This window comes from Solanum lycopersicum, chromosome 3 (assembly GCF_036512215.1).
Source record: "Solanum lycopersicum chromosome 3, SLM_r2.1".
Lineage (NCBI taxonomy): Eukaryota > Viridiplantae > Streptophyta > Magnoliopsida > Solanales > Solanaceae > Solanum > Solanum lycopersicum.
The window spans coordinates 65,493,124-65,516,273 of record NC_090802.1 but is presented as its reverse complement, the minus strand read 5'-3'; the positions used below and the strand labels follow the sequence as shown (position 1 = coordinate 65,516,273).

General features: G+C 33.1%; 2 protein-coding genes across 8 annotated transcripts; one reads left to right on the top strand and one right to left on the bottom strand.

Moving 5' to 3' along the window:
* Positions 1 to 4,535: 4,535 nt before the first annotated feature.
* On the top strand, positions 4,536 to 19,064 carry LOC101249902 (regulator of telomere elongation helicase 1 homolog). Of its 7 annotated transcripts, none has more exons than XM_069295390.1 (24): positions 4,682 to 4,914; positions 5,598 to 5,854; positions 6,052 to 6,200; positions 7,727 to 7,781; positions 9,291 to 9,372; positions 9,446 to 9,593; positions 9,721 to 9,877; positions 10,164 to 10,340; positions 10,840 to 10,967; positions 11,102 to 11,147; positions 11,281 to 11,422; positions 11,515 to 11,669; positions 11,779 to 11,870; positions 11,954 to 12,061; positions 12,141 to 12,209; positions 13,138 to 13,224; positions 13,662 to 13,721; positions 13,825 to 13,943; positions 14,417 to 14,474; positions 14,559 to 14,664; positions 16,099 to 16,163; positions 16,256 to 16,846; positions 18,168 to 18,313; positions 18,389 to 19,064. In XM_069295390.1, the coding sequence occupies exons 4-24, from the start codon at positions 7,775 to 7,777 to the stop codon at positions 18,468 to 18,470; spliced, it is 2,625 nt and encodes an 874-aa protein (XP_069151491.1). In that variant the 5' UTR covers positions 4,682 to 4,914; positions 5,598 to 5,854; positions 6,052 to 6,200; positions 7,727 to 7,774; the 3' UTR covers positions 18,471 to 19,064. The 7 variants fall into 7 exon arrangements, with proteins under 7 accessions (XP_010318568.1, XP_010318567.1, XP_069151490.1 ...); XM_069295391.1 differs by having other exon boundaries at positions 4,784 to 4,914; positions 7,727 to 9,140; XM_010320266.4 differs by lacking the exon at positions 7,727 to 7,781 and having other exon boundaries at positions 4,536 to 4,914; positions 13,828 to 13,943.
* Positions 19,065 to 19,747: 683 nt separating this feature from the next.
* OFP7 (OVATE family protein OFP7) lies at positions 19,748 to 21,048 on the bottom strand. Its single transcript, XM_004236359.5, has 2 exons — positions 20,490 to 21,048; positions 19,748 to 20,355 (listed from the first exon to the last, which is right to left on the bottom strand). Exons 1-2 carry the CDS (start codon positions 20,810 to 20,812, stop codon positions 19,851 to 19,853), a joined length of 828 nt encoding a protein of 275 aa, XP_004236407.1. The 5' UTR covers positions 20,813 to 21,048; the 3' UTR covers positions 19,748 to 19,850.
* Positions 21,049 to 23,150: the final 2,102 nt, after the last annotated feature.

The window sequence follows — 23,150 nt, the reverse complement described above, 5'->3', positions numbered from 1 at the left end:
ATTAAAAGCCATACCAAAAGATGTGTTTGATTGTTCATCATTTTTTGAGGAAAAAAGAGAGTTTTATATAGGTAAAAATAACTCTCCCTTATGCTACGTGCCTAATGAGCAATATTGCTTTGGGTTATCACCTTAATAAATACTAAACACACTCACAAAACAACAGAAAACTACTCATTACAAATTCACATAATACACCTGTCTTTTGGAAGTTAGCTATGCATCAAAAATAATGAGATAAAAAAAAATTAAAAAAAATATTTTATCACTAAGAAGATATATTTTAAAATAAAACACCTATTTCTTCGTAAATTTCTATATAAATTAATTTATATAACACGAGTAACAAGTAATTGTTAATGAACTATGTCACACTTTTGAATTCATACAACATTTTAACTATGTTGAGTGCATATAACATTTGAAGGACAATAAAATATTATTTTTTATTTTTTTTCTTTTCGAAAAATCTTAAGATATAAATATAAAAAATCAAATGAATTTACATTGGATGAAAAAATTTAATCATCTATTATGCATTATATGTCGAGATTGGGTGAATACTTTTTTTTTTCTTGAAAAGAAAGGGTAAACATGATTTGTGCACTTGGTCACACGTATGTTGCACCAAATGTGTTGTTACTTTTTTTTAAAAAAAAAATCAGTTGTGTAGGAAAAGATCCAAATTTTGCTCACACACACACATTTTTAACCTCATTAGTTGATTCCTTTTTTGTTGTGTTATTATAGAGAAATTATCGGTCGTTTCAATTCTAAATATTATATGGCTTAAAATTAATGAAAGAAAAATAATTTAATAAATAACAAATATCTAAATACTTTCTTTATTTATAATGATCAATATTATGGACAATTATAACTATATTGTTATAAATTCATTGAATGAGTGGATTGCCCATAAGGTTGATACATGAACAACCATCCATATTCACCAGATTCATGAACTGTTTTGGATAAGAATGTATCTATTTATTATGATACTTAATAGTGACTTTTGGGGTGATTTCTCACTCTATAAATAAGATTGTCCATTCACTATTTTAGGAGATATATACATGAGACTTACATACACTTGAATAAGAAGAAAATTTCTCTTCTTCTATCTACTTCTTTTATCTTTTTCTCTTTGTGATTATATTCTTATGAACTTGATTTTATAACACGTTATCAGCATGAGTTTCTAACCAATTAAGATTGAGTTTTAGTTTTTCTTTAACTCATGTTTTAGTTGATCTTGTTATGAGAATCAAGGTATTATATGCATAAAATCAGGTATGTATTTTCTAAAATATTTTTCTGATTTAGAATACAATAGTATTCAATCACTAACAATTATCAGGAACCAAAGGCATATATAACTATTGGTTGAATATGACATGCTATATAAAATTTCTTAAATGGAAAAAGGTATAAAATTTAAATAGCATGAGTTTGAATATTATTTTGATTGTTTTGAAAGACTCAAAGTTAAGTCTTGTTGTACTTCGGTCTATTATACCGTTGGTTAAGGGTAAGACAATAGATTCAAATTTAATCGCACCAAAAGGGTAAGACATCAGGTTAAATTAACAAATCAGATACTAACATTGCTTAACCTTCTTAGTCCTGATTATATGCCATATGATTCACCCCAAAGCTTTCACTAGGTATATGACATAGTGACCAATTGAAGTAACTTCACACTGTAGAAGATCTGTATAATGTTAGTCTGATTTTGTGTCAATATACACCAAATGACCTATCTGTTAAACCAGAAGCCTAGGTTTAAATATAGCAATCTGATGTATTTATGTGTATGATTCTCATGTTTGAGATATTTTGCTTATCCATAATGTCTTTTGCTGTGTTTGGGACCTTCTGGAAAGTTGTGAATTCGTAGTTACCTGCAAAAACAAAAACAAGGTTAGCAAAGTAATCAACAAGAGTATTGTCTCCATTAAGGAGTGTTGTACTCTTACTACTAGCAATTCCTTCACCCTCTTAATAGTTTTTATTTCCCCCTTTATTTCTCACAATTATTGTTAATAGGCATCGTCGTTAGGAGGATAAAAAATGAACTCAAACATAGGTAATCTCTTCAACTTGTTCAAAATTTTAAGGATTGGACTCAAAATATTTTGAATTGAATTTAATCTCAACCCATTCAGGCCTAACCAATTTTTAAATAAGTATAAATTTAAGGAATCCCATAGTGTAATACAATAATTACATTCTGTCCCGACAAATTTAGTATTTACTAATAGTCCCTTAAATTTGTTGTGGCGTGATACATTAGTATGTTGTGATACATGGTAAATGATACACAGTAACTTAAAACTGTTAAGATTAAAAGGGAGAAAAAACGGAACATTTAAATTTGTTATCTAAATCAGCTTAAATTACGATAACAGTTCATTAATAAGCATTAATTCAACACGTAATTGGATAACAATTTCAAATTTTGAAAATCCAAGATTATATCATATAGTTTGAAGACATTTTTATGAACATCCAGTTATTAAACTTATTGACTGATACATAATAACAATTGTCAAAAACTCGTGATACATAGAAAATCATATGATACACATCAAATTCATGTATCAATGCATTGTCTAAACACTATAACACACTGAGTCGATATGTATCAGCAAGCACACTTGATGGCGCAGTTATTAAACTTATTGATGGATACATGATAACAATTTTCAAAAACTCTTGATACAGAGGAAATCATATGATACACATCTAATTCATGTACCAATGCATCGACTAACACACTATAACACACTGAGTACTTGTGTATTAAACTTATTGTCTGATACATGATAACAATTTTCAAAAATTCATGATACATATGGGATTCCTTTACTAAAATTTTTACTAATTTCAACAACAATGGTTGCTGCTTCTTTTCACTTTTTTTGGTGTATTTTGTCAACCTTTGATTTAGATGATTCACCAAAATCTTTGTTTGAATCCTTCCGAACATTCATAGGATCATGCAAAGACTTTTTTATATTTTCTTTCCAATTTTCATCGTCCGAATCATAAATTCTTCTATTAGTAAAAGGATTCATTAATATGATGTAATAGAACAATGAACAAAAACAAAGAAAAAAAAGAAAAGAAAAGAAGAACGGATGATGAAGTAAGAAGAAAAAAAAGACCTAGAGACGGCTGATGTAATATAGTAATGAACAAGAAGAAAAAAAGAAGAAAATAAGAACAGATGATGGATTAAGTTAAAGAAGAACTATAGACGGATGATGGAGTAAGAAGAGGAAGAAGAAGAAGAACCAGCGAACAATGGTCCAATTTTCAGAAATTTCAATTTTTTTGAATTTTGAAATTCAAAGTTCCATATTAAATGTTGTGAAACGTTTTTAATTAAAATTAATAAGTTAAAATTCAAAAAGTGTTTTAGTAGAGAAAAAATAGGCATGATATTGGGGAAATGTGTGTTATAGGAGAGAGAAGGTTATGTATCTCTAAACTTCTACTAAAATTTAAACAAAGGGAATTATGTAATATTTAAAAAACGAAGGGAAAATTAGAGAATACTAAACTTATAGTTGTGTATTTAAGTTATTTTTCCTTTAAATAATGCTCAATTGAGCCCAATTCAATTTCCAATTTCAGTCCATTTTAAAACTCTTTACTAAGAAATGTTCCTATATTAAAGATATAAATTACCATCTGTTTAACATTTTATGATTTATCTATCCATTTGTTACTTTTTTTAAAAAAAAAAAATCTTGAGCGAAAATTCGAATTGTGATTATAAAAATTAAGTATCACTATGTTAAAATTATTGAGATTAATCGGGTCCAACTAAGCGGATCAAGACCTTACCTGTTTTTAGTCCATTTGAACTCAACCAATTTGAGCCCAAATCAAACTTGGACAGGTTAAGATCCAACCTGATTTTATCTCAACCATTTTAATATGGATTAATTACGAAAATCCCACCTTTTAGTTTACTTATTACCATTACCTCCTATAAGTATTACAAATTTCCAAAATTCCTCATTTTCGCGCATCACATTAATGTGTCTCTCGCATCACATTAATGTATATCGCACAACACATTTACGTATCTCACACATCAGATTAGTGTATCATGTATAAAATGTACCTTGTGCATCATATTAGTGTATCTTATGCATCAGATTATTGTATCTGGCGCATCAGATTAGTGTATCTCGCTCATCATATTTGAGTATCGTGTATAAAATGTAACTCACACATCATATAAGTGTATCTCGCGCATCAAGTTAATATGTCTCGCGCATTAGATTTATGTATCAGTGCTTATATTATTGATTTCGTTTTTAGGAATTTTTGTAATTATAAACTTTAAAGGAATATGTTGTAATTTTACCTTAAAAGAATATGATATCTGTAATTTGCCCTAATATCTCTAATTTCAACCGAAGCCCATTTGACACCCTAGTTATCGTAATAAGATAAGTGAAAATATCAAGAACATAATATTATATTTGAACCAAGTATTTGACAAAGAGGACCTATTTGAGCAGAAGTATTAAATAGAGGGAAAATCCGCTCAATTTCACATAATACGAGGGCACATTTGAACATTTTCCGTTTTCTTAATAATTCCACGTAAAACTTTGGTCTTTGGCCATTATATAAACGGGTCGGGTGCTCGCCCATCGTCAGTTTGATTCAAGAAAACAACGACGACGTATTGCAGACGCAGAAATATTATGGCGGGAAAACCTTTAAGGCTTTTCAATGTGATACAGTGTTAGGGTTCTTCAGTCGAAACGAATTGTCGCAATCAAGAAGATGCCGATTTACAAAATTAGGGGAATCGATGTCGATTTCCCTTACGAGGCTTACGATTGCCAAATCGCTTACATGGAAAAAGTTATTCAGTCCCTTCAAAATGTATTACATCTTTCTTCATCATTCATTGGATTTTAAATGCTTTTGGATACAACTTTCTTGTTAATGTACTTGTTTTTTGATAGCTTGTGAATGATTTAGTGAGTTTAATGTTTCAACTAGTAACCATTTGACATTAGAGAATTGAATAGGGCTTCTGTTGTCGGGAATTAGGAAAATTACCCTAATTTCTGTAGTTTCTTGATAATCACATGTGATTGCACTGGTGGAACGTGGAATTGTAACAACGGATTCAAAAAATTCGAACTTGCTATCTAAAGAAATTTTGTGAACTACCTTTGCCAATACAATGAGAACTTCCCTCATGTCGAGGGGATTCAAAAGTTTCTCTGTATATATGAAAAAAAATAATCAGTTTTTGCCCTTTTTGCGCAATGTGATGTTCTAATGAAAAGGAATTAATTAAACACCTTTCTTAGCTATGGCTCTGTCACTCGATGGTCCAATCAACATGGTATTTTCAGTTTTCACAGTAAGCAGCTGAATTAGTAATTTTGTCCTAAAGAGTCGAATTAACATCTGACATGATAGATACTATTTATTTTTTTATAAAATACAGATTTCCTATGTTTACATGAAGTGTTTTTCTATGTCTGTATTCCTTTTTTTTTTGTGTGTGTCTGTAGTCTAAAACAGTTTCTTGTTTTACTTGATGAATGCGACAGAGATCCAATGCATTGCTTGAGAGTCCAACTGGGACTGGGAAGACCTTGTGTCTTCTTTGTGCCACATTGGCTTGGAGGAAGAGTTTGGGGGGTTTCTCAGTCCGGAAGAGTGGAAGGAGAGATCATATTTCCAGTAGCCAGCAGTCTGATGAGTCTTCTCAATCTGAATCTTCAACGTTACCGAGTATTGTATATGCATCACGCACACATAGCCAAATTCGACAAGTGGTGAAAGAGTTAAAGAGGACCAACTACAGGTAGAGTCAAACTGTGATTACATTATTGAACATGTGGTTTTATTATTATCTTTTACTATTAGCATATTATTGAAGTATTTCAAATAGTCTTCTAGTTCAGTAGCAGCATTTTATTAAGAACCTTTCTTATTTGCAATACTTCACATTTACGTATGCCACAACGTGTCTGATTCTGTCAAATATAATGTGATGTATAGGCCCAAAATGGTAGTCTTAGGGTCTCGGGAACAACTATGCATTCATGAAGAAGTAAGTCAGCTGCGTGGAAAAACACAGACAAATGCCTGCCATGCACTTTGCAAAAAACGCAAAAAACGTTATTGTGCCCATTTTTCTCGAGTTGCAGGTATATTAAGCATATCTGCTTGTCGTCAAACTCTTCATGGTTGAGCTGGATTCTGTTTTTGGTTATTAACTCACTTATAAATGTTCCTTGTGTCATTTATGCTTCAGCCTTCCCACATCCCAGGTGTATTCTTCTCCTAAGGGAGGTTATTGCACTCTTTATTTTATTAATAAGTACATTTACCTGCATGGTTCAACTAAAAAATTTTGGCTCTTTTTTTCCTGCTCATATTCCTTCTCAATCCCTATGGAATTATGTAAATAGAAAGAAAAAGTATTAGACCAAATATTTGTTGATCTATTGATTTCTTGTCTTGAAGTTAAAGATTTAACCAATTATTTAAAAAGCTAAAATTGGTTGCACAGAATGATAGGTTTTCAATGTCAGCCTGGCGTCTCTTGCATTGTATAATTTTAAACTACTTTTTAAATTTTTACGCTCGTAGGACCACTTCATTCTTTTAATTTTATTGGAGAAACAAATAAGCAAAGATGCAAATTTACTCGGTGGAACATGTGGTACATGATACTCTAAGAATTTATTTAGCTTTCTAGTTAATAAAGGTGCTTTCTATGCCAGTAGTCAAACACTTTTTGATACTGAGAAAGTATGTATATCCAAATATATAATGATTGGACATATCAAGACCCCTCATAATAGCTAGTCACTTTGCACTTGCTTTTTTTTGCTTGATCATACTTTATTCGGTAAACTCAGAATCAGTTATTAATTTATCATTTGGTCCTTATATTGTTGCATCATCTGTGTATGATGTCTGTGATAAGGAGACGAGCATCTGTACCTTGAATGTTCAGGCAGATAACTCTGAAGAACACTGAAAAAGTTGTCCTATTTAGCTAAATTATATAACTGGTTTGATTGCTTGTTTGGTTAATTATTACTTCTGTCCTATGCATATGTCAGCTATATGCTCTTTGGTATTTTGACTTTTGGAACATCATAAATAGTTGACTCCTTGTATAGTTTATGTTTCCTTTCTCTATCTCATCATGATTACCGTTCCTTTTGTCCGTGTATATACTTTGTGGTCTGGAGACAATGTGTACCTTGATCTTTTAAGAAGATTTTCTTTAAGAACTTAGGCCAAATGTCCTCGTTAGCTGGATGAAATGACTGGTTTATTGCTCATATGACTTAACTTCTTCCTCCTCTGTCCTTTAATGCATGTCTGCTATATGACTTCATTGATATTACTTGGAAGATCATGAATAGTTGAGTGCTTGTATAAATAACCTGTACTTTCTTTGTCTTATCATGCTTACAATTTTACTTCTGCCTTTTTTTTTTGGATAAAGTAATAAATTTCATTAGAAAAGGGCAAAAGCTTGCCTGTAGAAAAGAAGTATATCAAATGTGGAAAACCTTACAAGAGGACATGGTTTTTTACAAATACTTCATCTGTATATAACTTTGTGATCAAGAGAAAAACATCTGAACCTTGATATGTAAGCAAATTTCTTTGAAGGATTTAGGCAAATTGTCTCTTAAGCTGTGTTATATGGCAGGTCGATTGCTTGTATGGTAAACTTCTTACTTGTTCTGTCCTCTAACACATGTCAGGTATATGTTCTTTTTTGCAGTTTGATTCTGGAATGTCGTGAATAATTTTGCTTGTATAGTCAACTTGTATTTTCTTTCATCATGGTTGTCATTTTACATGTTTTTGTTGAGTTTTTACATCTGGAACAATGTGAATTGTTGTTATTGAGGCTGGAGGCTCTTGTGACTGTTTAACCAGAGAGATTGGATATTTTAACGGTTGTGTTATAGCAACAACTCAAATAAGAGTTCTTTATTAAGTTTTTTGGTGATCTAAGAAAGATTAAGTGTTTCTTTTGATGAGGTAACATTATATTGATGCTTTCGGAGAATAAAACCTATACAAGTAGTACAAAAATAGAGAACATACACAAATATATGGTTCTCTACAAATGATATTTAGTCGTCTATACCAATTGGGATCTCTCCTCTTTCTTTCCATTCAAAGGACCAAATAAGTGCTAGGTCGTCTTCTAAATTCCCAAATATGTGTCACCCCTCATTGTCTCGAAAAGGTGATAAAGTATGAAAAAGTTTCTTCAGAATGAAGATGCCATTATTCTGTGTGTTGGTTAGTTTTGTTAGCTTCGGTTATTGTGTCGTCTTTATTGAGAGCCTCATTTGACGGGTCGACAGCCAATTGTAAGGCTAGACCAGATCCATATCTTGTTTAGCATGAAGAATCAAGTGGAAGCACTAGTATGTTTGATTTTCTAGATCGATTATCAAGATCTCACCCCCTCGACCAACTTGTTCTTTCTGAAGTTAAGCACTATCCCATCTGGACTGAGATCCATATAATGAATCATTTCAGTTAAATGACTTGCTAGCGACAACATATCCCCAACACAATCTACATTATAAAAAACAGTTAGAAATTTCAAATGTCTGGCCAAAACTTAATGGTAAATTATGAAGTGTCCGACATAAAGAAATAGAACACTAGCGCAATGACTTGCTAGCTACAATATATTCCCAACACAATCTACAATATAAAGGATAGTTGTTTACATACTTCCAAAAGATTTAGACAAAACTTAGTGGTAAATTATGTAATATCCCTGGTAAAAAAAGTTGATCATGTAGTGCCAACAGAAATTTGTAAAAGAAATAGAAGACTCCTTAACGATCCAAAAGGCTTATCTTACATTGTAGAAATGTTTGAGAAAGAGAAACTCTGCTATATACCATTAAGCTAGCTTTGGGTGCCTTTCTAGCACGTCCCTCCTATCAAAAGTGATGGAAAAATAGATGAAGTAATGAAAGTAAAGTATGTCTATAAGAAAGGACTACGAAGCATCCTGCACTCACACGTGGTTCAGAGAAGAAGTGCATCCCAAGGGGGTGTGATTTAGGCAGCCTACTTGGAGAAGCATCATGGTAGGCTAATGATTTTCTGTCGATCTAATACAATTATACAAAAATATAAAAGGTGAATGTGTAACTAAGCATATGACTTTCTTTTGTTTACTCTTTGTCTTGACTGTGCTTGGTGAATTATGACTGTTAATGCTGTCTTGTTATATACAGAGTTCATGAAGATTAACCCTAGTATCGGAGAGGAGCCTATTGACATAGAGGATTTGGTCAACATCGGAAGAAGCAGTGGACCGTAGGGTTTTCTTGTGAGTCTTGTCATTTAATGCTTGATTATATGACTGGACTCACTTCTGGTTCTTTTGTAGGTGTCCATATTATGTATCACGAGAACTTCACAAGACTGTGGACATATTATTTGCGCCTTACAATTATCTTATTGATCGCGGATACAGAAAATCTTTGAATATTCAGTGGACAAACAGTATACTTATATTTGATGAAGCTCATAACTTGGTAAATTGCACCTTCAACCGTTGCATCAGTATATTCTTAGGATGCTCACCTTTACATCATTCTTCTGTTGTAATTCAAGATTTAATTTTAATTTTTTTTGGCGCTTATCTTTTTTTTTTTTAACCAGGAAAGCTTGTGTGCTGATGCAGCCTCATTTGACCTTTCTTCTGGCCTTCTGACAGCTTGCATCTCTGAAGCTAAAAATTGTATAGACCTTTCGATAGAAAGGAGGGAGATGTCAAGTGACAAATCATGTAATCCCGATAACTTTGCCATTCTCAGAGGTAAATTCGTTAATTGCTGAATGAAGTTATGATAGATGCATTTGACGTGACCTTATTCATGGTTATTTAGCGTATAGTTCATTGCCTTAAATTGTTCAAGACGCGTCTGTAAGGTCCAATACAATCTAAGAGACATTTCATTAGAATTCAATCAAGTTGCCTCTTACTTTGGTTTTGTTGTTTGTTCCTCTCAGTTATTTCATACTAAATTTACTTGTTCAACTCCTTTTTATCTGAGGTAGTATATGGGTGCCGCACACTCTATAACAGTATGAATGTCATGCAGCACTTCTGTTGAAGCTTGAGAAAAAAATTGGTGAAGTACCTATTGATTCAAAGGAGTTGGGTTTCACGAAGCCTGGACCATACATTTATGAGTTTCTTGCTGATCTAAATATCACACAGAAAACGGCCAACATGCTCATTGATATAATTGAGGAAGCTAGTGTACTTCTTGAAGAAGGTGACTGCTTACTGCCTTGACATTTTGAATGTAATCTACCTTGTATCATATCTACTCTGCAATGAATGGTTGTTTGCAGCACTGTTTAACTTGGCAGCAAGATTAATAACTTTAGTTTTCAATTCATTTCATTATAGTTTTAGTGGTCCAAAATTGTTAAACTAGAGTTGAGATTTGGTTATGATATCGGTTTCTAGGGAAACCTATAATGTTGTCTAAATTGTAATTGCTTGAGAAAGTGTGCTTAATGTTAAAGATGTGAGTTGTGTCAGAACCTAAATGTACTTTTTTGTATACCAAGGTTTAACTACTTGTGCAATAACATTCACTTATTAGTTGTTAAAAAAAGGAAATATGTTCCATGCAATGGAAGGGGGCAGAAAAAAATTTGAGTTTTTTTAAGCTTTTGTAGCCAGGTTTGAATAGTCTTTTGTATTTATTTTAGCTTTATATGGTGCTTCTCCATTTGAAATCACTGAATTCTTGTTCCTTGAATCAGATACAAACACTGCTGAAGATAAAAAAACAAACAAGTCAAAAAGCACAGTCTGCAGATTGGAAAGCATGGGTGACATTCTACAGCAGATTTTCAGAGATGATGGGAACGCTCATGCTCAATACTATCGTGTAAGTTAGGAGATTATGTTACCTTTTTTTGGTTGGTAGGTTGAAGAATGATTTTGTTTGAGACTTGTACAATCTAGTACAAAATCCTGATTCTCAGTCAGTTGTCTGATTGAAGTTGTTTCACGTCTTATCAGGTTCATGTTCAGGAAGTTCAAGGAAATGGCATGGATTCTTTTAAAGGTAGCCAAATTCCTCTTAGGCATAGTGCAAAAATAGCATCAGTTCTTGGGATACCTATGTCCTCCATAGTTTTTTGTTTTCTTAACCTTTAAACCTCCCCTTCATATTTTTATTCATTGATTTTGTGCTGCAGGCAAGGGATCTAGGACACTGAGCTGGTGGTGTTTCAATCCAGGTATTGCAATGGAGCAGTTCTCCAGATTAGGTGTTGGATCTATCATTTTGACTTCTGGCACATTATCTCCAATGGATTCCTTTGCTGAGGAATTGAAGTTGTGAGTCCAATCCATCCCAAAACATTTTTACTTATTTTCTTCTGGCATGGATTACTTATCATCTCCAATGGATTCCTTTTTGCCGCTTGTAGAGATTTTCCAGTCCGTTTAGAGAACCCTCATGTTATATCAGACAATCAGATATGGGCTGGTGCTGTACCCGTGGGCCCTTCTGGTTATACATTCAACTCATCATATAGGACGCGTGATTCTATTGAATACAAGCAAGAGCTTGGGAATGCCATTGGTATGTGGAATGTGATGCCGGAATGTGGTGTATATCAGCTGTGAACTTTTGATGATTTTTTCAGATAATGTTTTTGATGGATACTTTTCTTTTTAATTTTATCCTTCAGTCAATTTTGCTCGCGTTGTACCAGATGGCCTTCTTGTATTCTTTCCTTCATATTACATTTTGGAGCAATGCATTGGCTGCTGGAAAACTTTGGTAAGGATCTAGACATTATGAAAATTGACATCTGCGTGGCATTGGTTTCTGTGAGCACAATTTTGGGCTATGAAAATATTCAGGGACAATCAATCTCAATGGGTTCAAGTACAATATGGGAAAGGATATGCAAACACAAGCTGCCTGTGGTTGAACCGAGACAATCTTCCCTTTTCCCAACGGCAATTGAAGTACGCCATACAATTTTTGTAACTTTTCTTTTGTGCATTCTGTGTCTGTATTTGACTCAGATATGTTGGGCCTCGACAGGACTATATGGCCAAGTTAAAGGACAAATCAGCATCTGGGGCTGTATTTTTTGCCGTCTGTCGCGGAAAAGTAGGTTTCTATTTATAAAATGTTTCTTTAGCTCTTGGTAATAAAATTTGCTTAGTTTTGAATGTTTAATACAAGCTTATGAAATTAGTGGGTAGCAGATGCTTCTAGAAGTTTTCGACATAGTTAAACTAGTAGTGATTTGACATGATGGGTTGTTATGCCCTGGGCTTTGATTCAATGGTAAGGATGCAATGCATGCAGTGTGGGTTAGGCCCCACGTCACGATTTTGAATGCTTCCCTTGACTTAAGCCTGACATTTAAGTGGAAGTAGGGTAGAGGGATGGGCTCATACTCCTTCAAGCTGTAAACCTCTAAGCACAGTTGGAATTTGGCAAGCTAACATACACGGGGTTTGTTGCTTATAAAAGAAAAGAAAAAAAGGTTCAATTGGATCTTGTGTTAGTACTATGCTAATTTGACAACCATAGCACTTTACTGGATGTCTGCTTCTTTTCTTAGAGACATCTCTTTTTGGTAAGTCGTGGTATTATTTCTGCTTACTAATGAAAGCGTATATCCCGTCTAAAATATAAAAGGGAAAAAACTTAAATGACCAACATATCTTATTTTTTGTGCAGACTGTTTTATTAACTTATCATAGTTGTACATTGAGAAAGCATGTAACTTAATAGCAGAAATTTTTCTTGTAAAAATGGACATAATTCATTGAACTTGTAAATTTAAGTTACTCGCAACTACAGAAGTTGAAGCATGCAACTGGGTATCTCGTAGAAGATGTGTCAAATGAACTAGAGACCTACCAATCATATTAAATGTTTAAATATGAAAATGTAGTGTCCAACTGCATATATGTTCCTTTATTTTTGTATAATGGTATACATTCAGGTTATCCTAGATCATTGCTAATAGTGTTATAAATGACACCGTTTGATCATCTTTCCTCATTATTGGTTGATTGGTACATAGGTGAGTGAGGGGCTGGATTTTACTGACCATGCTGGTAGAGCTGTTGTGATCACTGGCATCCCCTTTGCCACAAGGACTGATCCTAAGGTTTGTGAACATAATCACTGCTATTGTGTCAATTCTTTTTGGAGTTGTTCAGTGATTCAAGTGTATCCTAGTTTTGTTTTAACAAAAACTTATATCCAGTCACTTTGCATCCTGACATTTCATCTTCAACAACTAATGTTCCTAATTTACTTGTTTCCTGATATCATTTGGTTTGTGGTAATTTTGTTGATTCAAATATATGAAGCAACCAGGGGATGGTGTACTTCTATCTTCAATTTGTCTGAAAACTTTGATCTGAGGCTCTAATTTTCTTTGGAGAAAAATGTTTTGCACTTGTCAATAATTAAAAAATTGTGTTGCATTTATTTGATTAAATCATAAATAAATGTGTTGAACTTAGTCTATTGTCACCTCGGTGTTGTTGTCTGTTCATACAAGTATCAAATGAAACCTGGTACATCGTTTGTCTGAATCAGGTTCGGTTGAAACGCGAATTCCTGGATCAACAGATGGCCTTGCAACCAACTGGATCTAAGGTACAGGTCAAACCAAAAAGGTGTTTAGGTACTTCTGAGCTTGCTTCTTGTTGAATCCACCTCTCCCGAGGGCTGAGCATATTCATACTAAAAAGTGATGTAGCAGGTCTTAACAGGAGAAGATTGGTATACTCAACAAGCAACCAGGGCAGTTAATCAGGCTGTGGGCCGTGTCATTCGTCATAAAGATGATTTTGGAGCAATTATATTTTGTGATGAAAGGTATATACCCTTTTTGACCATATTGCAGTCAATATATTGGAGCAATAATCAGGCTGTGGGTGCCAACTTTTCACCATATTGCTGTCATATATTGGCTGCTCCTTTTTCCTTGTACATTTGACCAGAATGCTGCTAGAGTTTATTCGCAAGCTGGTAATGAAATATTATGCTTACAACTTAGTCAAACTGTTGATACTGGATGGATAGTTGAATGACTTGGTTTCGATTGCTTTAGCTCATTCTGAAATTGAATGTCGATACAAAACATGTAGACTTTCATACTGTTGGAATTAAAGGAATTGCCATGAGTCAACTATATCTGTTACAAGGAAGTTCACAATAGGTGCTTCCCCCACTGCATATTTGCAGAAGGAGGGTTACTGTGTCTCATTTGGTCATCTTTCTGTCTGTTGCATAGAGTGACCTATCAATTTTGAAACATCTGTCTTTAACTTCTTCTTTATCTTGAGCAGATTCACATACTCCAATCGTCAGTCACAGATATCATGTTGGATACAACCCCATATCAAGGTAGATTTGTTTAAATAGGTATTTTTTGCTCTACTTTTGTTTTTTGTTTACTTTTTCTAAATTATTATCCTTTTGACTGTCCAGTGTCATTCCAAATTTGGGGAAGTAGTCTTCTCATTGACACGCTTTTTTCGTGATGGAAGAATCCATGGCCCTACAAAGCCAGAAATGATGCTACTAGATGACAAGGGTAAAGTAAAACTAGTAAAAGAAAATCATATTACTCTGTTTTGGCTTAGTGTTGTACTCTCTTGCTTGTATGTAGTGATGCCATTTTGCCTAGATCAGTTGATGTATACACGTGCAGTACTATATTCTGTGGGAGTAGTCCTAGGTTGACAATGCTTTTGGATTTACACAGATATATCTCTGTAGATCAAAGGTTGTGTTGACAACCGGTTTCAGTTTTCTGCTTAGTTATGGTTCAGATATTTTGGGGTGTATATTTATAGGAGTGTGTGAGAGCATTGGTTGAAGACAAAAAGAATCTGAACTCTAATTAGCAGTTCAGTCTGGTTTTCCAGTTTTGGTTTCGTTTCAGCTTAGAAGAAATACACCTACATTTGATTGGTTCGACTGAAAAATCAAGCTAATCAATGGGTGTGTGTGGACGTGCTTAATAATTTCTGCTCTAACATGCTTCCTGCTCTCCTCCAACTGTAGCTAGTCTATATATAAATTAATATAGTAGGTAGTTAGCTCATGAAAGATTTGTCCATGTCATGCTTTCGACCGACTAATGCACCTGCGCGTAAGTGAAAAACTATGGTGAGTGGAGGTGTTAAAAGGGGATGGGGTAAACCTAGAGTTATATGGATGGAAGTTTTTTCAAAAGACCTACAAATTTTTGGTATCAATTCAAACTTAGCTAAAGATAGGTCACAATGTAAGAAATAGATGCAAAAAGGTGATATTTTTTATCAAGGGAAATTCAGTCACCAAGCAGATGCAGAGAGGCCAGACAGTACAAAAGAAGTGAAATAGCTAGCTCCTTTACAAATGATTCTATGCCAAGGTCAGGGAGCTAACAAAATAAAAAATAGTTGCCAGCACTATATACGGTGTTGAGATTGTTCCAACTATAAAGGTTAGCCAAACATTTAGCTTTGAGTTACGCAATCATTGTTTGGAATCAGATTGTTCCAATCAGATGCTGTCAATTGGAACTTAGTTTAAACTAGTTCAACCTCATTGATGATAGTGTGTATGTTTAGAAATCTAAACACCGCTTTGCATGAGCTTCAAAAGAAAGAGAGACTGAGTCACTAAACAGAGAATTAGATCCAAGAGCAAAAAGAGATTATGGAAGTTCCTGAAACAAGTTCTTCAACTCAATCTATTCGAGCCCCTGAAAGCAGCATAATTTCATGTGTGAAGCATAGTGAGGAAGCAACATGCTCTTTTTTTTTTTTTTAGTGATTTAGTCAAATTATTTGTATCTCTGCCTCCTTTCATTAGTTGAGTCAAATAATAACTCCTCTCTACTACACCAACATACCCAGTGTAATCCCACAAGGGAGTTTGGGGAAAGTGAGGCTGTTTCCTCACTGAGATAATTGAATTTGTTATTGTTATTACATATTAATTTCGTTGTTGTTACATATCGATTCTGGTTCTCTTGCAGAAACAGTAAAGAGCCTAGGGAGCTCTCAGTCTCAACTTCACTTTGAAAAGCTTCTCACCTCTCTGGTAAGCTAATTTAGTCAGTGCATCTTTTAAAGTCAATATGACAGTAATGCACATTTTTTTCTGATTTCTTTCTTCACATGATTCTGTCATAGGTCTCATCAGTGGATATTCCTTGCTCAACTAATCAATCGTCTTCCTCAGTTAAGCAAGGCAACGGCCCTGGTGGGCTGGAAGACATACTTCCTGCTAATAAATCATCTCTAAGATCTGATAAGATAGCTAAGCTTCTGGCCGTAAAACATGCAAGTAATTTATTGGTCCCTGGGCGAAAAGACATGCCAATTAGCAATCAGAAAATAATTGACTTGACCAAACATGAATTGGCTGATGAACCACCAAAAGATGTTGTTGCACCTTGTTCTATGAAGAGGCCTCGGTTAGCATTGACAGGATCTGATTGTCAAAGCGATCATTTTCGAAAGCCTCATGATAGTCCTGACTGTTCCTCAGTTGCCCATCACCTGCTGTCTGAAAGTGACTTTAGATATTTATTGAATAATAAGAAGTCACAGTATTCTGATAACCAAAGTACACGAAACAGTAATTTAGATAGAGCAAACCTTCTTGCAGATGAGAGGACATCACGAAAAATCGCAGGATTAGTTGACCTGCAAAATGAAGACGGAATTCTTAGCTCTGCACCTTGCAATAATGAGGAGAAAGGATCAGCTTTTCTTGTTCAGGTAAATGCTGGAAATTACTCTTCCTATATCAACCTCTTTATGTGTACTAGCGTGCGGGGACAGCATTTGTCTTTCTTGCTTTAACTGCATTTGTGGCGTTTCTATCTTTTTGTCTATCTCAATTTAGTGTCAGTGATGTTGAGCAACTACAGATTGCCTCTATATCTCACATCTATGTTATTTAAATTATGGTGATATTTCTGCTGTTCTGTTTGATTTTCTTTTGAAAACATTTTGCTGATTGATATAGGAACCCGTAGCATATCGTGGTATTTTACTATGTTGTACCTATTTCTTGTCACAATTTTTCTTTTTTCTTGTTTCTGGTTTCACAGGTACTTGAAACTCTGGTACAATAATCATTGACTATTGAATGAGTGCACAAATGTCACCATGCTGAACAACCAAGTTGACATAATTATGAAACAGAAGGAAATTTAATGCATTTCCTCTTTATATGGTAGTGATCTTGGAATGTTTTCTTTGGGTGATTCAAGATTTAGACTAATATGAGTAGACTTAGTATTCTGGCATAAAACAGGATCTTCTTCTATCACTAATGGATAAACTGGGATACACCAGTCACTTGGACAAGACTAAATAAGATTAAGTAAATGCATCTCTTCGATCTGGACAAGTGTCTGAAACTGTGAAGTAGTGTATATGCCAAGTTGGCTTAGCATTGCCAACGGAACTTGTAAGGTCATTCTTTTAAATTGTTTGCTAATTCTTTTTAGGTAAAAGGTCCAAATTTGTCTTTGTACTATCCGAAATTGAGCAACTTTGCCGTCCTTTGAAACTTTTGTTCAATTCATAGTCCTTCGGTTAGGAAAAAGTCTCCTTATATTCCCTTGCCATTAATGGAGCTCCAGCGTGAAATAATATGTGGTTCCAAGTGTTCAATTTCTTTCAGTACAAAGGTTTAGATTTAACCCCCAATGCTTGACTATGGATTAAAATTACCTTCACTTTGAAGCTCTATTAGGGGTCAAGGGCAAAAAACGTGAAGTCTAGAGGAGGGCAAGCTTTAACAAAAAAATAAAAACTAAATAAAAAAAAGTCTATAGGAGGGCAAATATGATTAGTTTCAGATAGAACAGGGGCAAATGTAACCCTTTTCCCTCTTTACATTATTGGACTTTCTTAACATAAACTCCTAAAATTAATCTTTACAAGCTCATTGCTTTACCAGAAAGGACAGTATTCCATTGGGCTTGAGGTTTTCCCATCTTGAATTTATCTATCGTAACTGGCAAAGAGTTCTAAATGTATAAGTAATTTGGGATTTAGTTGAGTGTTTCTGCTGTGATTTTCTATGCAGGTCAGGGAAAAGCTTACTGATACAGAATACCATGAATTCGTTGGGTATATGAAGTCACTCAAGTCTAAAGCAATGAAGATAGGCCAAGTTCTTCAATCTATCACAAGATTATTTTCTCTTCCTGATAGACTACCTCTCCTTCACAGGTATCATCTCTGCAGTTAGCTATTTTCTCCACTGCAAGCATCTGAATTGCAATCTAATTGTTGGTTATGTTGCAGATTTAAGGATTATGTTCCCGCGAAGTACCATTCCTTGTATGATCAGTATTTAAAAAGAAATCAGGAAGTAGCTCACTTGTGATGTGCAAAATCATCTTTATAAAGTTAATGAGTTTTCCGATCTAATGAGGAAAACTCTCATACTCCCCACTCCTAGGCAGGCACACAGCATAAAGTTAGCCAGTGAGTAGTGCGTCCTTGTGATGGATAAGGCAAGGAACAAGAGTAGAAGAGGACAGAAGCAGAGTATACATATCTTACTAAATTCGATATTCTTGTAATATCGCACTTAAAGGGAAAACGCCAAGTGATTTTTCTCATACATTTAACCATTGGTGGTGTGCTGGTGAAGGTGGTAAGTGCCCAATGAAATAGTCAGGATGCATGGAAGTTCGACTGAGCACCATTGTTGTAAAAAGAGGTGTATAGAAGTTCAATGTTGAATGCTCTGTAGTTGGGAATTCCAATCACAAACTGGAATACCCTCTACAGGCACTTGATTTTTGAACTATTTAATCCTTAAGAGTGGATCAAACTGTGCATAGCGTGACTGTTACTCCAGTTGTTTGGGTGGATACCTTTCTTATGCATCCATTTGAAATACCATTGGAACAACATAATATTTTATGTTCTTTACCATTTGAGGTTTATAAAGAGATTTCGAAAATATAAAGAACTGTTGTACTTTTCCTGTTAATTTTTATTTTCTGTATAATATTAGTGTGAGAGGTAAATGGAGTAACACAGCTGCTGAGTATTCATATAGTTGATCTCAACTAGTTGGAGATTTAAAATGAGGTGTTGTAGTTGTTATTTTGTGTTAACAATTTGTGGTTTGTTGCTGTTCAAGCCAAAGAAATTTCGTTTCAATGCTTATTTGTATAATAATACTACCTGTTAAAGGAGCTGGGGCGGAATTAAGTAGGGTTCAAAGTGGATTTAAATAATTGCACTATTGATTAAAATTAATTCTTCTGTATATATAGTAGATGTTGAACTCTTTTAGCTTTCATTTTTACTTATTTACATTTTGAATCTTCTTAGTGAAAGTCTTGAATTCGCCATTAAAAAAAGCATAACCCTTATCTCTTCACAGCCGTTAGTTTACTAATATGAGCGGCGGTGACATTCAGTTCTTCATTAAGGGTGAAAATATGAAAAATGTTTAATTATGTTGAGTTCGTTAAACAGAAAATAATATTCAATAACTTTTGCTGTGACAAACTAATAGCGGAATCATTTCAGAGTTTTGAAAAATGATTTTTCTCCGTGGAGTCCAAAACTTTAATGAAAATGTCCACTGTGTTTCCTGAGGAAAAGAAGTAAACTTAAATTATAAATAAAGTGACGTGACGAAAATGCTAAAAACTAGTGATATTTGCATGTGAAGCAACAAAAAATAACAATTCATTGTTCTTTCCCCCACTAAATTATAAATTAAACCCGTGACTAATTTCTTACGTTACGTATCCCTTTGGTTTAATTCCCCATCCAATGGTCGAACATTCCGTGATATCGCCGGTACTCTGCCGGAGTTTTCACGCAAAATGACGATCTGATCCACAAACGCACTAAGTATGTACTTGTACGATTTCTTATCGTTCAAATCTAGATAACAAAACAATAGCTCTTCCATAAATTCCCAATTGATTTTGCCTTGATCCTTCAACCTCGCCTCCATCATCTCCTGCATCGATTGCCTGAAATCGTCGTACGGACTCGGAGAATACGTTACTAGTGTAATAAAATCATTCGCATTCAGTGTTTCCTTCGAGTATTCAGTGCTGATTGCCGATAATTCATTTGAATTGGTGTTGGTCACGGTGGTGATGGTGATGGCTGAGGTGGATCCAGTGTCGTCAGAAACTGTCATGCTCGTCCGTGCTTCTTCAATTAGGGAGCTTGACGAACCAGGTGCAATGAAAAAACGACGAGATCCGGTGTGATTTAATGGCGGAATGATGTGCCTATTGAAGATATAATTAAGTGAGATAGTACACAATAATCTTCGAATTTCACTGTTATTCGTTATCAAAAAGTATTTTCATGCGCTTTTTAGTCAAATAAAAGAGTTAAAAAAAAACTCAAAATGTGTTATTACCTTGGAGACTCAGACAATGAATTTGGATTTTCTACAATTTCCGCTTCATTATCATCATCTTTGTAATAAAAGGATTTAAAGTTCTCAAAGACGAAACGATCAACATCTGCAAGTGTTGCAGCTTCGTTTTCGCCTTGTACATTCTTCTCTTTGCGATCAACGGCTGAGAATGAAGGTGTTTTGGGGTGCCTACACCCCCGGAGCAACCAGCTAGTGGACGATGAGAGAGTCTTATTGGCGGAATTAGTAGTTTGTTGTGCTGTGGCTTTCTTTTTTTTCTTTGTCAGGTAATCTGAAAGAGATTTCTGGAGTTGCTTAGGCATTATGCTTTGATTTCTTTGTTTTTGGCACTTTTTTGTGCCTGTGTTGTGATAAGTAAATATGAGAATTGGGGATAAAGAGTACAAATAAATGCAAAATATGAAACGGTTTAGACATAATTAATTAGTCTAATTAATGAAGTGTTTAATGGATGGTTATTGATTATGAAGAAACGTACTAAGATTTTGTTTTTTTTTGTTTATGTTCTTTTGGGAATGGTGGGGAAGACTGCATTAATTCTCAATTTTCTATTTTGTAAATCCTATATTTTTAAGTGTGAGGTTAATTGTGACTATGAGTTAATACACACAAAAAGAAAACTCGTGGACTATGAAAAAAAAGGACTTGTATTTATGATAATGCGATTAAATTGATATTTTTACTATGCTGATTTATTTCATGTAATAGGCTCTCGTGTGTGCCATTTCCGTCTGCATAATATCTTTTTAGACCATATCTAATCTATCTCTAATTTTATTTTCTATTTTACTTTTTAAATATATATTTTTTTATTTTTTCAGACATAAATCAAATAAATATTATATAATATACAAATTAATGGACATTGATTGCAAACAAAATAATTGTGATAAAATTATTATGATATTATTATTGTATTTTTATCTTGTGATAAAATTATTATGTTATATATTGTATTGTTATCTTGTGCTCCATTCGTTCATTTTATGTGTCACACTTTAACTTGACACACCCATTAACAAAATAAATATAGATATAGGTATTTTTACAAAGCTATCTCATATTAAAAGATGTCATGAAAAATCATTTGAAAAATAAGTATTTTATGCTGAGGGTAAAATACGATTTTTTTTTTATATGTCAAAAGTGACAAGTAAAAATGAAAATCAATTTTAGATATAAGTGACAAGTAAAAGTGAATGGAAGGAGTATTTGAATCATTATTTTATGTATTGTAGTTTCAAAATTAAAATTTTGATCTTATCATTTTAATTTTGTACATTTTTCATAGTGAAAATTAATACTAATATCAAATTATATTAAAGTGACGAAAATAATAGAAATTGAAACATCATTAATTCAAGATGAAAATAGTATATATTAAATTAATGGCCTTATATGAAAAATAGTATGTTAATTATAAAATAACAAAATAACAATAAAATAATCAAAAAGTAAAATAAAGAGGGTGAATAATATTTGTTCAAATTTGGAGAACTACTGTTCACACTCTACCAGGAGAATAAAGAGTGAATTAAAGTGTGTGTGGAAACTCATTCTCTATTTTACTCTTCAAATATAGAGAATGAAAAGTAAAATAGAGGTAGGTTGAAAATGGTCTTACTTCATTCTTTATATTTGGAGATTAACATAGAAAATGAGTTAAAAAATTTCTTCAATTTTATGAGTTATTTTATTAAAAATTTCAAACTCAAGCAATTAAATTATCAAATAATTATATTTTAAAAAATATTGTATTGACTTTAAATGCAAGGTAACAATGAAAAGTACTACGGAATATTGTATAAGTAAAAAAGATAGATTCTCTAATTGATACATCCAATGAAGTGATGTCCATAGTTTATGTAAGAATTGATTCCATTGAAAACTATTGCAAAACTTTTTTAAAACTATAATCAATAAGGGAGATTTAAATATTTGTATTGTTATTTAACGTATAATAATTTATATATGTCTATTTATGTTTTACAAATTATACTGATAATTAATAAAAAACTATTAAATTATAATCAATTACATTATTTTTTTAAAGGTATAAGAGTAATATATATATATATATATATATATATATATATATATATATATATATAATTAAATAAACATGATTTTCTTTTCTAAATTTTGGCTTTAGATCACCCAGCCGATTATTGGCTATAACACGTATAATGACATCATCAAAAATTCAATAAGCATTGAATGAGATATTAACAACTATATACATATTTCACTGTGTAAGTTGTTTCATTATATATGTCCAAAAAGCATTGTAATTGTTTTACATTTATCTTATCTATAATCAAATCTCATTAAATTAATACTCTCTCGAAGATAATATTTCTCCAATTTCGATTTTTGTCAATGGAAAAAATCACATATTTCAATAAAATAATATTTTGTATATATTTAATTTTTTAAAAATACAAATATTTTATAACACAATTGATCGTACGTATAAGACGTTAAACGACATAAAAAACAAAGAGTTCAAAACAATAAGAAAAAATAGTTTTATATGAATGCTGACTAAAGAAAATGCGGCATAACCTTTTTCATTGGATCAACTTTAGAATATCAAATACTTTAATTAACTAATATGTCAGATCAGTTTTCAAAGTAAAC